This window comes from Strongylocentrotus purpuratus, unplaced genomic scaffold (genome assembly GCF_000002235.5).
Source record: "Strongylocentrotus purpuratus isolate Spur 01 unplaced genomic scaffold, Spur_5.0 spur5_scaffold_20, whole genome shotgun sequence".
Classification (NCBI taxonomy): Eukaryota; Metazoa; Echinodermata; class Echinoidea; order Camarodonta; family Strongylocentrotidae; genus Strongylocentrotus; species Strongylocentrotus purpuratus.
The window spans coordinates 7,506,604-7,521,451 of NW_022145606.1; the positions used below are offsets into that span (position 1 = coordinate 7,506,604).

Consider the following 14,848-nt stretch of genomic DNA (forward strand, 5'->3'; position numbering starts at 1 on the left):
CGTTTTTACAGACCAAGGTTTGTAAAAACGCGTTGAAACGCGTCATATGACGCACATAAACCTAGGTTTGTCGACAAACCTCCTTGGTAAATTCCTGCCATTTTGTCACAATACCCCTCCCCGTTCATACCTCCGCTTTCCCTTGGTTACTGTCTCTAATGCAGAGCCTCAACAGATGCTTAGTGTTCATATGGCTCGGTTCGGGTACGAAAGGCGTACAGATGACACGTTTGCCCACGAATACCTTTGTGATGAAGGCAACAATCCACCATTCAGAGAAGTGAGAAATATAGAGGTGAAGGTCTCGCTCTCTAACAACACATCGAGGGTCACCATTGGCAGCGGAAATCAACGAAAAACTGTCGGAGCCTTTTAATTGAAAACACAAGACAGATGTGTAATCGCAATTTGTTCTTGTTTGCAAAATCGAAAACAAAGCAAAGCAAAAAAATATTTAAAAAATACAAATTTCAGAGAACGCAGAAGCGACGGAGGAGGTGAGTACCCCAGCTTTTTACCACCGATTATACGATAGATCACCCCAATGTATACCTCTTTAAAAGAAAAAAAACGTAGTTATGTTTGAAGCAGAGAGAAATTTCCTCAAGACGGTATCTCACAAAAAGAATTAAAAACAAATCCCTTTATCGAAATGTATGATCTTGGATTGGTGTCATTTTGCTTGGGATAGAATGATCTACCCAATTTACAAAAACAAATGACATTGTGTCAACTTGACGTTGAAATTACAGACTTTGTTGAATACTTTTAGATGTATTAACGTTTGAATATGTCCCATTCTCTAGAAACATGAAATTCAGGACAAGTCAAGTTTTCACATACTTCAGAAATTACAAAAACTTGGTAAGGTTTGAATAATTTAGTTGTTAACTGTAAAGATTCTTACTGCTTTTCCGATGGTACGTCCCAATAGATGCAGTATCAGGACTTGTGAAAATCGCTGAATGGGGCATCGTCACTTTTACTGGATATTTATACTTTGCATCAGACGGTGACGCCTTAAGGCCAACACAAATTATTGCTTGGTCCTCCGTTAACAGGTCTACCAGTTCAGCTGGAACTTCAGGTACTGCCTGTATGTCTTCAACGCCCCAAATCTCACTTGGATGAAACTGGATTTCAATGCCATACTTCTCGATGCAAAGCAAGCCTGCTTGCTCATCTGATGCCCCTGTCGAATCATGAATAACATCTTCTACGACCTGTTCAGAAGATGCAGAGTCTATGTTGAGCTGTTCTGATTTTGAGGTGTGTACGTTTGCTTCGCTATCCACCTGTTTTTCGACACTCCCGCTTTCCTGTTGTGAACCACCGGCTGGATCTACAACGAAACAACCGAAGACAGATTTTCTGTTTAAAGTGTATATAGGCCTACATGTAATTACTTATTTTCGGTTTAGGTCATGGTAGTTCTCACAATGTTTTTTTTAATGTAAATTTTAAAAAAAAACACTTGCATTTTCGTAAGATAATACGGTAAGGTTTTCTTCTTTTTTTTTTGTGGGGGGGGGGGGTGCGTCGGGCGTCCTTGATCAATATGGATATATTTCTTACCATTTTTGCCTTTTGATAGACGAATCATTAATGGTTTTTTAACACAAATAAGGAACAGCATTATCTTTTCGAAAAAATATATTTCAACAGCAGGTTAATTTTCCCCATGCCTTTTGTTCACACTGCCTTGCACGGAACGGCGAAAGCTCTATATTCACTGTGCGTAGGCCCTACGATAGCAGCTTCTTTGGAAGGTATTGCTTGTTTTCGGTTTTCCGTAGTTGTGTTTGACTGTTCAAATTAATAACTAACCTATATCCTGGGTTGCCCATGTTAAAATGATTTGCTTTCGAATCAATCCCTAAGGTTTTTGCCCAATTAGGTCATTATTTCACGTGTACAGTACGTCGAGGTAATACATTTCATGAAAGATCGTAATAGCCCTACGAAACATGGGATCGTCAATTTAAAGTTTAGGTACTTTCTAAAGCATATTGTAAAGCATACAATGTGTTGTATTGTCAGTGTTCCTCGTGGCCCATCCCCTCATTTTTTTCTCGACCTGTCTCTTTCGATCAATCTGACCCTGACATGTTTCAAATTTTAAAAAGAATTACTCAAATTGTCTCGCTATCCACGGACTTCCTCGGGTTTCATTAGTTGCAATAAAATACATTCATCACTAATGATAAAGGCCTATACAAGTTTTCAATTTTCATTTAACAAAGGAGGTTGGATTGTGACTATGCCAGCTCAATGGAATGACCTTATCGACGTAGTGGTCTTCTCCCCTTAAAAATTCAATCTCAACATTCGATTCAGATATTATTCTAAATGAATGATATTAATTATAAATTATGAACAGAAAATGTCAAAGAAATGTACACAAAATAAGCCGGATCGTACAAAATACCAACTGAACTAACCATTATCGATAAACTCCGCGTGGAGAGGTGTGCTGCAGTTATTATCAGCCCTATTTGGTTCTGCTTTGTGGCCAATGAGAAAATGTACAACATCGAGGTGACCTTTGAGTGATGCCGCTTGGAGAGGTGTGTGCCCCCCAATACCAGCCCTATTTAGATCTGCTCCTTGGCTAATGAGAAACTGTACGACATCGAGATGACCATTAAATGAAGCCGCTTGAAGAGGTGTGCGCCCAACAATATTATTTAGATCTGCTCCCTGGCCAGTGAGAAACTCTACAACATCGAGGTGACCTTTGAGTGATGCCAATTCCAGAGATGTGCTGCCATCATAACTAGAACTATTAAGATCTGCTCCTTGGCCAATGAGAAATTGTACAACATCGAGGTGACCGTTGGAAGATGCCACTTGAAGTGGTGTGCGCCCACCAATACCTGGCCTATTAAGATCTGCTTTTTCGCCAACGAGGAACTGAACAACATTGAGGTGACCATTTAATGATGCCGCTTGGAGAGGTGTGCGTCCACCAATACCAGCCCTTTTGAAATCTGCTTTTTGGCCAATGAGACACTGTACAACATCGAGGTGACCTTCGAGTGATGCTGCTTCTAGAAGTGTGCTACCATCATTACCATGCCTATTTAAATCTGCTCCTTGGCCAATGAGAAACTGTACAACATCGAGGTGACCGTTTGCTGATGCCGCGTGGAGAGGTGTCCTTCCATCCTTATCCGCCCCTTTTAGATCTGCTCCTTGACCAATAAGAAACTGTACAACATCGAGGTGACCTTTGAGTGATGCCGCGTAGAGAGGTGTCCTTCCATCCTTATCCGCCCCTTTTAGATCTGCTCCTTGGCCAATGAGAAATTGTACAACATCGAGGTGACCAGTGGATGATGCGACGAAGAGGGGTGTTCTGCCATCATTACAAACACCATTTAGTTCCACTCCTTGGTCAATGAGAAACTCTACAACATCGAGGTGACCACTGAATGAGGATGTGAAGAGAGGTGTCATACCATCTTTATCCACACTATTTAGATCTGCTCCTTGGCCAATGAGAAACTGTACAACATAAAGGTGACCTTCGAGTGATGCCATTTCTATAGGTGTACTGCCATCATTACTAGCACTATTTAAATCTGATCCTTGGCCAATGAGAAACTGTACAACCTCGAGGTGACCATTGCATGATGCCATATAGAGAGGCGTCCTGCCTTCTTTATCCGCCCTCTTTAGATCTGCTCCTTGGCCAATGAGAAACTGTACAACCTCGAGGTGACCATTGCATGATGCCATGTAGAGAGGTGTCGTGCCTTTCTTATCCGCCCTCTTTAGATCTGCTCCTTGGCCAATAAAAAATTGTACAACATCGAGGTGACCATTGAATGATGCCGCGTAGAGAGGTGTCCTTCCATCCTTATCCGCCCCTTTTAGATCTGCTCCTTGACCAATAAGAAACTGTACAACATCGAGGTGACCTTTGAGTGATGCCGCGTAGAGAGGTGTCCTTCCATCCTTATCCGCCCCTTTTAGATCTGCTCCTTGTCCAATAAGAAACTGTACAACATCGAGGTGACCTTTGAGTGATGCCGCGTAGAGAGGTGTCCTTCCATCCTTATCCGCCCCTTTTAGATCTGCTCCTTGGCCAATGAGAAATTGTACAACATCGAGGTGACCAGTGGATGATGCGACGAAGAGGGGTGTTCTGCCATCATTACAAACACCATTTAGTTCCACTCCTTGGTCAATGAGAAACTCTACAACATCGAGGTGACCACTGAATGAGGATGTGAAGAGAGGTGTCATACCATCTTTATCCACACTATTTAGATCTGCTCCTTGGCCAATGAGAAACTGTACAACATAAAGGTGACCTTCGAGTGATGCCATTTCTATAGGTGTACTGCCATCATTACTAGCACTATTTAAATCTGATCCTTGGCCAATGAGAAACTGTACAACCTCGAGGTGACCATTGCATGATGCCATATAGAGAGGCGTCCTGCCTTCTTTATCCGCCCTCTTTAGATCTGCTCCTTGGCCAATGAGAAACTGTACAACCTCGAGGTGACCATTGCATGATGCCATGTAGAGAGGTGTCGTGCCTTTCTTATCCGCCCTCTTTAGATCTGCTCCTTGGCCAATAAAAAATTGTACAACATCGAGGTGACCATTGAATGATGCCGCGTAGAGAGGTGTCCTTCCATCCTTATCCGCCCCTTTTAGATCTGCTCCTTGACCAATAAGAAACTGTACAACATCGAGGTGACCTTCGAGTGATGCTGCTTCTAGAAGTGTGCTACCATCATTACCATGCCTATTTAAATCTGCTCTTTGGCCAATGAGAAACTGTACAACATCGAGGTGACCGTTTGCTGATGCCGCGTGGAGAGGTGTCCTTCCATCCTTATCCGCCCCTTTTAGATCTGCTCCTTGACCAATAAGAAACTGTACAACATCGAGGTGACCTTTGAGTGATGCCGCGTAGAGAGGTGTCCTTCCATCCTTATCCGCCCCTTTTAGATCTGCTCCTTGTCCAATAAGAAACTGTACAACATCGAGGTGACCTTTGAGTGATGCCGCGTAGAGAGGTGTCCTTCCATCCTTATCCGCCCCTTTTAGATCTGCTCCTTGGCCAATGAGAAATTGTACAACATCGAGGTGACCAGTGGATGATGCGACGAAGAGGGGTGTTCTGCCATCATTACAAACCCCATTTAGTTCCACTCCTTGGCCAATGAGAAACTCTACAACATCGAGGTGACCACTGAATGAGGACGTGAAGAGAGGTGTCATACCACCTTTATCCACACCATTGCATGATGCCACTTGAAGAGGTGTCCTTCCATCCTTATCCGCCCCTTTTAGATCTGCTCCTTGACCAAAAATAAACTGTACAACATCGAGGTGACCTTTGAGTGATACCGCGTGGAGAGGTGTCCTTCCATCCTTATCCGCCCCTTTTAGATCTGCTCCTTGACCAATAAGAAACTGTACAACATCGAGGTGACCTTTGAGTGATGCCGCGTGGAGAGGTGTCCTTCCATCCTTATCCGCCCCTTTTAGATCTGCTCCTTGATCAATAAGAAACTGTACAACATCGAGATGACCTTTGGATGAAGCGACGAAGAGGGGTGTCCTTTCATCCTTATCCGCCCCTTTTAGATCTGCTCCTTGGCCAATAAGAAACTGTACAACATCGAGGTGACCGTTTGCTGATGCCGCGTAGAGAGGTGTCCTTCCATCCTTATCCGCCCCTTTTAGATCTGCTCCTTGGCCAATAAGAAACTGTACAACATCGAGGTGACCGTTTGCTGATGCCGCGTAGAGAGGTGTCCTTCCATCCTTATCCGCCCCTTTTAGATCTGCTCCTTGGCCAATAAGAAACTGTACAACATCGAGGTGACCGTTTGCTGATGCCGCGTAGAGAGGTGTCCTTCCATCCTTATCCGCCCCTTTTAGATCTGCTCCTTGGCCAATAAGAAACTGTACAACATCGAGGTGACCGTTTGCTGATGCCGCGTGGAGAGGTGTCCTTCCATCCTTATCCGCCCCTTTTAGATCTGCTCCTTGATCAATAAGAAAATGTACAACATCGAGGTGACCTTTGGATGAAGCGACGAAGAGGGGTGTCCTTCCATCCTTATCCGCCCCTTTTAGATCTGCTCCTTGGCCAATAAGAAACTGTACAACATCGAGGTGACCTTTGAGTGATGCCGCGTGGAGAGGTGTCCTTCCATCCTTATCCGCCCCTTTTAGATCTGCTCCTTGATCAATAAGAAACTGTATAACATCGAGGTGACCTTTGGATGAAGCGACGAAGAGGGGTGTCCTTTCATCCTTATCCGCCCCTTTTAGATCTGCTCCTTGGCCAATAAGAAACTGTACAACATCGAGGTGACCATTGAATGATGCCGCGTAGAGAGGTGTCCTTCCATCCTTATCCGCCCCTTTTAGATCTGCTCCTTGACCAATAAGAAACTGAACAACATCGAGGTGACCTTTGAGTGATGCCGCGTAGAGAGGTGTCCTTCCATCCTTATCCGCCCCTTTTAGATCTGCTCCTTGTCCAATAAGAAACTGTACAACATCGAGGTGACCTTTGAGTGATGCCGCGTAGAGAGGTGTCCTTCCATCCTTATCCGCCCCTTTTAGATCTGCTCCTTGGCCAATAAGAAACTGTACAACATAGAGGTGACCGTTTGCTGATGCCGCATAGAGAGGTGTCCTTCCATCCTTATCCGCCCCTTTAAGATCTGCTCCTTGGCCAATAAGAAACTGTACAACATCGAGGTGACCGTTTGCTGATGCCGCGTGGAGAGGTGTCCTTCCATCCTTATCCGCCCCTTTTAGATCTGCTCCTTGATCAATAAGAAAATGTACAACATCGAGGTGACCTTTGGATGAAGCGACGAAGAGGGGTGTCCTTCCATCCTTATCCGCCCCTTTTAGATCTGCTCCTTGGCCAATAAGAAACTGTACAACATCGAGGTGACCTTTGAGAGATGCCAATTCCAGAGATGTGCTGCCGTCATAACTAGAACTATTTAGATCTGCTCCTTGGCCAATGAGAAATTGTACAACATCGAGGTGACCGTTGGAAGATGCCACTTGAAGTAGTGTGCGCCCACCAATACCTGGCCTATTAAGATCTGCTTTTTCGCCAACGAGGAACTGTACAACATTGAGGTGACCATTTAATGATGCCGCTTGGAGAGGTGTGCGTCCACCAATACCAGCCCTTTTGAAATCTGCTTTTTGGCCAATGAGAAACTGTACAACGTCGAGGTGACCTTTGAGAGATGCTGCTTCTAGAAGTGTGCTACCATCATTACCATCCCTATTTAAATCTGCTCCTTGGCCAATGAGGAACTGTACAACATCGAGGTGACCGTTTGCTGATGCCGCGTAGAGAGGTGTCCTTCCATCCTTATCCGCTCCTTTAAGATCTGCTCCTTGACCAATAAGAAACTGTACAACATCGAGTTGACCATTGGATGATGCGACGAAGAGAGGTGTTCTGCCATCATTACAAGCACTATTTAGATCCACTCCTTGGCCAATGAGAAACTGTACAACTTCAAGGTGACCATTTAATGAGGCCGTGTAGAGAGGTGTCATACCATCTTTATTGGCCCTTTTTAGATCTGCTCCTTCACTAATAAGAAACTGTACAAGATCGAGGTGACCATTGAATGATGCTGCATCGAGAGGTGTCCATCCATCCTTATCTTCCCTGTTTAGATCTGCTCCTTGGCCAATGAGAATCTGTACATCATCGAGGTGACCATTGAATGATGCCCCATGGAGAGGTGTCCAATCATCATTTTCAGCCTCTGGAACGTCTGCTTTTTCAATTTTGTCCACATCCATGATGGAAATAAAACTGATCTGAGTGTCTGCCTGTAATTTCTAGACTGTATAATTAAAGTTTATAGGCTATTTGATCAGCCAACTAGAACTGTATTACAGCCAATGAAGACATGAAGTTATTGTCGCCCCTAACGACTCCAAGCTATGGGACGAAGATAGATAGATAGACTATAAGTGCCGCTTATTATCTGCTCCGAGTAAAACGGTTGGCAGTGGTCTTCTATAATGCACCAGCAAACTTCATTTAGACCGCGTAACGCTTCTTGCCCACAAAGGATATCACTTCTTCTCCACATTCTATTAATCAAATGTTGTTCATGTCAGCTGCATCGGTACGTTCCATTTCCGAATAAACACGACGGTCTTATACATTCTCCCATTATTGTCTCATATCTATCACCTCCTTTCGAATGTGTATAAGCGGGCTAGACCTACAGATATGGCAATGTTGTTATTCCGAAATACAAAAAACAGCACGATCTCACGAAACTTGTATGATATAACGTTTAGTACAGGCTACAATGGACGCTGCTCTATTCCAGTAGCTGCATCATGGCCCTAACACACTCAACCGTCAGTCAGATGTGCATTATGCTAGCTTCCTCCTCAAAAAACATATATTGTAGAAATTGAAATATGACCTAAATTTAGTTCCTGTTTCCTTTTTTTTTTACTCCGCTCAATAGATAGTCGACAAAAGGCTAGCACTTTACAGGGTGACCCAATAAAAACGTACAAGCATATTCGCATAAGGTGAGGAAGGAAGACATTTTATCGTGAAAAATATGATATCAATATCTACAAATTCGATAGGGGTGGGGGTTTGTTTTAGGGAACATTTTGTGATCAATGCAATAATTCATAGGAGATCAAATTTCTCCAGTATCAATGACACACCATTTTAAACCATTAGCATGATGTTATGTCTGTGTTTAAATCATTAAAAACGCTTTAAAAATGTTTTGTAAAGTTACTTTGTGTTCAATCTGATGTTTATTAGAGCTTGACCAAGGCTCGATCAAAGATAAAACCGTTACAAAACTCATCAATGACACGCAATTTTCGCAAGTAGCACTACCAATAATGTTTTTAACATTGTGGCAGAAAAATGCACCCCTAAAATACGACATATTTTTCGTGTAGATGTGTCTTGATCTATAGTTCGAGTTCCGTCGCGCGGCACTAATGTGCTTTGGCGAGTCATTATAATCTACGATTGCCACTCCCCACCCAGGTGAAGTAAATGGTTACCCAGTGGGAAGAAATTCATTGAATGTTTCAGCACCTTATCATGGGGACCTATGGGGCTAGACATTATACAGCCGGGGTATACAAAAGGACATAAATATATATTATTACGTTCTTTAAAAAAAAAACACCAATTTACAGATACCGGTATAGATTGTCCTAAATTGTCGAAAGTTTACTTGTCCGTTTTTTAAATGCCACCCTGTTCTTTTAGGCGCAGCCAGTCGACTGGGACAGACAAGGGAAGTATCAATGAAACACATATCAGTCCCTAAAGCACAGCGCACACTACCCGATTCTACTGCGATCCGATTTCTAAAGATTAAGATCGCGTGCTCGATGTTGTTATTGAAATCCATTCAAGAGAAGGAAAAAAATGAATTCAGAGGGACCTACTGGGTGCACGCCAAACAATCCTTTACAACAAATGAAACCTCTCCCAGGAAGCCCAACATAAAAAGGTAAATAGCATTGTAGAGACGATGAACAAATGAGAATAAAACATCGTCGTTAATCGTGAGAATGATCAATACTACCCCTCTCTCTCTCTCTCTCTCTCTACTAAATCCTGTGAACAGTGGAATCAATCAGGTAAAATTAATTGTTAAACGAATTTATCATGAGTCATGACAGATTAATTTCCTATTGCATATCATAGTCATATTGAAGAGCAGCAATGGTGCATATTTGTTGATATGATTGCTTTTCCCTACAAATAGTCATGAGACATAAAGCTAGATAAAACGATGCACAACAAAAATGATAGTGTCTTAAGAACATGAGAAAGTATTAGAAATAGAATGAATAAAACATGAATGTGGTCATGTAAATAGTTTTCTTTCATGTTGTTCCTTCAGTACCAAATAACCAAGCAAAACTCGGGAAAGGTACAAATATGTGTATTCATTAAAGATGATAATTTATGACATACATGTACATGTATTCTCAATTGTGAAGACATTTGATTTTCAAAATATCAAAAAGCTCGATCCTTGTGTACAATCATAGGATTGCAGGGCTTTCAAAAAGGGAACAGATTTAACACTGCCGAGGCTACCGTGTTTAAACACAGCATTATTTTATCCTCATCGTTTACATGAATGATACCAATATCCATGTTGAAAATTCATCGTTTTCATCATCAATATGGTAAATCCTGAACTTCAAGAGATCATCCAATTGCAACTATCGGAAACAGTAGCTATAACAATTATTTACTACATCATCCTTGTTCTAGCTTCCATTTTACTTGTAAGACCTACTGTCTGGAATACAATGGACAGTCAGTGACGTAGCTCCGGGGGGGGGGTGCATACATTTCCTTAACTTTATTGAGAGAGAGGGGGGGGAGGGGGTTGTGTGGGGTTCAAATTCAGTTTTCTTTAAAATTATAAAACCTAGGTACTTATGAATTTATCTTCCATGTGATGGCAATTGATAGTACCAAAATGGTGTACTGTCTTGTAAAGAAATATTTTGCTTGCACCTAGTACATTATAGAGAGCTACAAAACTTGCCAAAGTGTGAGACACTTAAACTACTCAGAGAGACTCAAAGCACTGAAAATCCCCACTCTACAGTTCGGACGGAAACGATCTGATATGATTCAAGTGTCCAGGATAATGCACCAGTTTGACAATCTTCAAGAGCAGAACAAAGTGCAGTCGCACCCATGGTCACTCACTTAAGCATAACAAGCTAAAATGCCGGAAGACACTAAGGAAAAACTCATTTAGCCAGATAATAATCAATGTGTGGAATGGTCTTCTAGGCGATGTTGTGGAGAGTACCACAATCAATCGCTTCAAATCTGGACTTGAGAACTGGTGGAGAGATGGCCCAGATAATTATGGTGATAATCCTAACCAAAGGAAACCATGGATAGGAACAACAGATGATCCTGGATCAAGTGAGTTACAAGTGAGTTAAGATCGCGTGCTCGATTTTGTTATTGAAAAGCCTAACATTTCTTTACAACAATTGAAACTTCTCCATGGAAGCCTAACATAAACAAGTAGTTTATTCAAAACAGACGATGAACAAAATCGTATCCGGACACCTTCCCCCTGGACATCCACCCCCGGATAACCACCCCAGTCAACTACCCCTAGGACAACTACCCCCTAGGACAACTACCCCTAAGGCAAACACCCTCTAGAACGACTCCCCCGGGACAACTACCCCGGACAACTACCCCCAGACAACTACCCCCTAGGAAAACTACCCCCGGACAACTATCCCGGACAAGTACCCCCTATGACAACTACCCCCTAGACAACTCCGCCCCAGACAACTACCCCCTAGGATAGTTGTCCTAGAGGATGGTTATTGTAGGGGGGTAGTTGTCCTAGTGGGTAGTTTTTTTCTTCAAAATGTCCAATATCAACAATTGATTCAGATATTTCCCTAAATGAATAATGAAAATAATAAATTATAAACACAGGAAGTGTCAAAGAAATGTACAGTACATAATCCGGAACGTACAAAATATCAACTGAACTTACCTTTATCAATTAACTGCAAGTGGAGAGGTGTACTAGCCATATTTAGATCTGCTTCATGGTCACTGAGAAACTCTACAACATTGAGGTAACCATTTGATGATGCCGCTTGGAGAGGTGTCCTGCCATCATTACCAGCCCTACTGAGATCTGCTCCTTGGCCAATGAGAAACTGCACAACATCGAGGTGACCATTGGATGATGCCGCGTGAAGAGGTGTCCTGCCATCATTACCAGCCGTATTTAGATCTGCTCCTTGGCCAATGAGAAACTGTACAACATCGACCTGACCACTGAATGATGCCGCATGGAGAGGTGTGGTGCCACCATTACCAGTCCTATTTAGATCTGCTCCTTGGCCAATGAGAAACTGTACAACATCGAGGTGACCATTGAATGATGCCACTTGGAGAGGTGTACGCCCCTTACTACCAGCCCTGTTTAGATCTGCTTGTTGGCCAATGAGAAACTGTACAACATCAAGGTGACCTTTGCGTGACGCCGCTTCTAGAGGTGTGCTGCCATTATTAACAGCCCTATTTAAATCTGCTGTTTGGCCAGTGAGAAACTCAACAACATCGAGGCGACCTTTGAGTGATGCCTCGTGGAGAGGTGTCCTGCCACCATTACTAGCCCTATTTAGATCTGCCCCTTGGCCAATGAGGAACTGTACAACATCGAGGTGACCATTTGATGATGCCGCGTGGAGAGGTGCCCTACCACCATTACTAGCCATATTTAGATCTGCTCCTTGGTGAATGAGAAACTGTACAACATCGAGGTGACCATTGAATGATGCCGCATGGAGAGGTGTCCTGCCATCATCATCAGCCGTATTGAGATCTGCCTTTTGGCCAGTGAGAAACTGTACAACATCGAGGTGACCTTTGAGTGATGCCGCTTGGAGAGGTGTGCCGCCGTCATTACCAGCCCTATTTAAATCTGCTGTTTGGCCAATGAGAAACTGTACAACATCGAGGTGACCATTGGATGATGCCGCGTAGAGAGGTGTCTTGCCATCAATACCAGCCCTATTTATATCTGCTCCTTGGCCAATGAGAACCTGTACATCCTCGAGGTGACCATTGGATGATGCTGCTTGGAGAGATGTCAAATCATCATTTTTTGCCTCAGAAAGGGCTGCTCTTTGAAACCTGTTCCAAGACATGATAATAATTCAACTGATCTGAATGTTTACCTGTAATATCTTTACTATTATAATTGAAGTATAGTTTATTATTTTGATTGGCGACCTAGAACTGTATAACAGCTGAAGACATCAAGTTGTGGAAAAGCTGCGTCTCAGGTTTCATTTTTATTGTCACCCCCAATGGTTCCAAGCTCTGGGACGAAGATAGATAGATAGGCAATACTGTGCTGCTTATTATTTGCTCCCAGTATAACGGCTGGCAATGGTTTAATGAGCCTACAAACTTTGTTTTGACCGCGTGATTATTCTTGCCCTGAAAGGAGATCACTTCTTCTCATAATATATTATATTAGTTGTTCTTGCCAGCTGCATCGGTACGTTACATTCCGAATAAACATGACAGTCTTCCAAACTTCCATTAATGTGCCATATCCTTAACCTTGCGTAGTCAAATCTCGAATGTGTATAGGCGACCTAGGCCTACATAATTATATGGCAATGTTATTATTCCAAAATAAAAAGACCCATCGCGATCTCATAGGAAACTTGTATGATATGACGTTTGATACAGGCTACAATAAATACACGCAGCTCTATTCCCAGTTGTTGCAATATGAACCTAACGCACTCAACCGTCATCCGGGTGTGATTTATGGTAGCTGCTTCCTCAAAAATGTATATTGTAAAAATGGAAATATGGCATGAATTTGGTTTCTGTTTACTTTTTACTCGGCTCAATGAATAGACGATAATATGCTATACAGGGTGGCTTAATAACAAAAGTACTAGCATAAGATCCCATAACGTGAGGAAGAAGAATATGTTCTTGTGAAAAATATGATACCAACATTTACCAATTTGGTAGAGGGTTTTTTGTTTTAGAGAGCATTTTGTGATGCGATAATTCATAGGAGTTCAAGTTTGTCCAATTTCAAGGAAACAGCATTTAAAACTACAGGTATATGGAATTATTTAATGTCTGCGTTAAAATCATTAAAAACGTGGGTAAAAATATTGTTCAATCTGATGTTTATTACAGCTTGACCAATGCTTGCATTAATATCATTCTGAAACTCAACAATGAGACGTGATATCCGCATGCGGCACTGCCAGTTGATCTTTTCAATATTTTGCAAAAAATGCATCCCTAAAATGCGAAATTTGGTTTATAGAGGTGTCGTGGTTTATAGTAAATATCCATCATCGGACTGGGGATCAAATGGCTCACGGTTCGAGTCCCACCACGCGACACAAATGTACTTTGGCGAGAAAATATAATCTACAATTACCACTCTCCACCCAGGTGAAGTGAACGGGTATCTAGTAGAAAAAACTTCATTGAATGTTTGAGCCCCTTATCATGGGGGCTCGTGCGGCTTCATGTTATACAGCCGGTGTAGTATATAAATGGACATATTATTATTATTATTATCATATTACTACTACTACACTGTATTAGGTTTGTTTTAAAGATTCCCCATCTACTGATACCGGTTAAATTTGCTCTGCATTATCGGAAGTATGCTAGTCCGTTTTTGTTATTGCCACCCTGTCGTTATAGGCGCAACTAGTCGACTGGGACAGACAAGAGAAGTATCAATGAAACACATACCAGTCTCCAAGGCTCAGCGCACACCACATGATCCGACTGCGATCCGATTTTGGAAGAATTTACAACAGCTAGCGCATTTTATATGAACATTAAAACATGTAAAATGTGAATGATCGTGGTGAGTGCCTCTTTTCATCTGCGGTGGGTGTTTACTTTCAGGTGCGAAAAGTGCCCCTTTTCCTTTCACAAATGCCCCTTAAAACCTCTGATAATTGCCATTTTTACTTTGACATGTGCCCCTTTTCCTGCCTCGGAAGTGCTCCTTTTTTTACTAGTGATAAGTGCATCTCTCATTGTTTTAATAACAACCCCTTCCCATTTTCATCAATGCCCCTTCTTACCTTTCTATAAGCGCCCCTTTTATTTGCTCCTATGCTATAACATTTTAATTCCATTGAAAATCGGATTGGAGGACGAGAGGGTAGTGTGCGGTGGTTTTTATTCTATACTTGTTTATTTTCTCCTTCACTTTTTTTCTCTCTTAATCTATCTCTCTCTCTCACTTTCTCCTTCTCTATC

General features: G+C 42.3%; 1 protein-coding gene across 1 annotated transcript; it reads right to left on the reverse strand.

Moving 5' to 3' along the window:
* Positions 1–292: 292 nt before the first annotated feature.
* LOC100890587 (serine/threonine-protein phosphatase 6 regulatory ankyrin repeat subunit B-like) lies at positions 293–12,735 on the reverse strand (the record flags this gene model as incomplete). The annotated part of the gene is made up of 4 exons (XM_030993614.1): positions 11,997–12,735; positions 2,442–6,509; positions 908–1,342; positions 293–369 (listed from the first exon to the last, which is right to left on the reverse strand). Coding segments are annotated over exons 1-4 (5,319 nt in total), but the record flags the coding sequence as incomplete, so codon positions are not given.
* Positions 12,736–14,848: the final 2,113 nt, after the last annotated feature.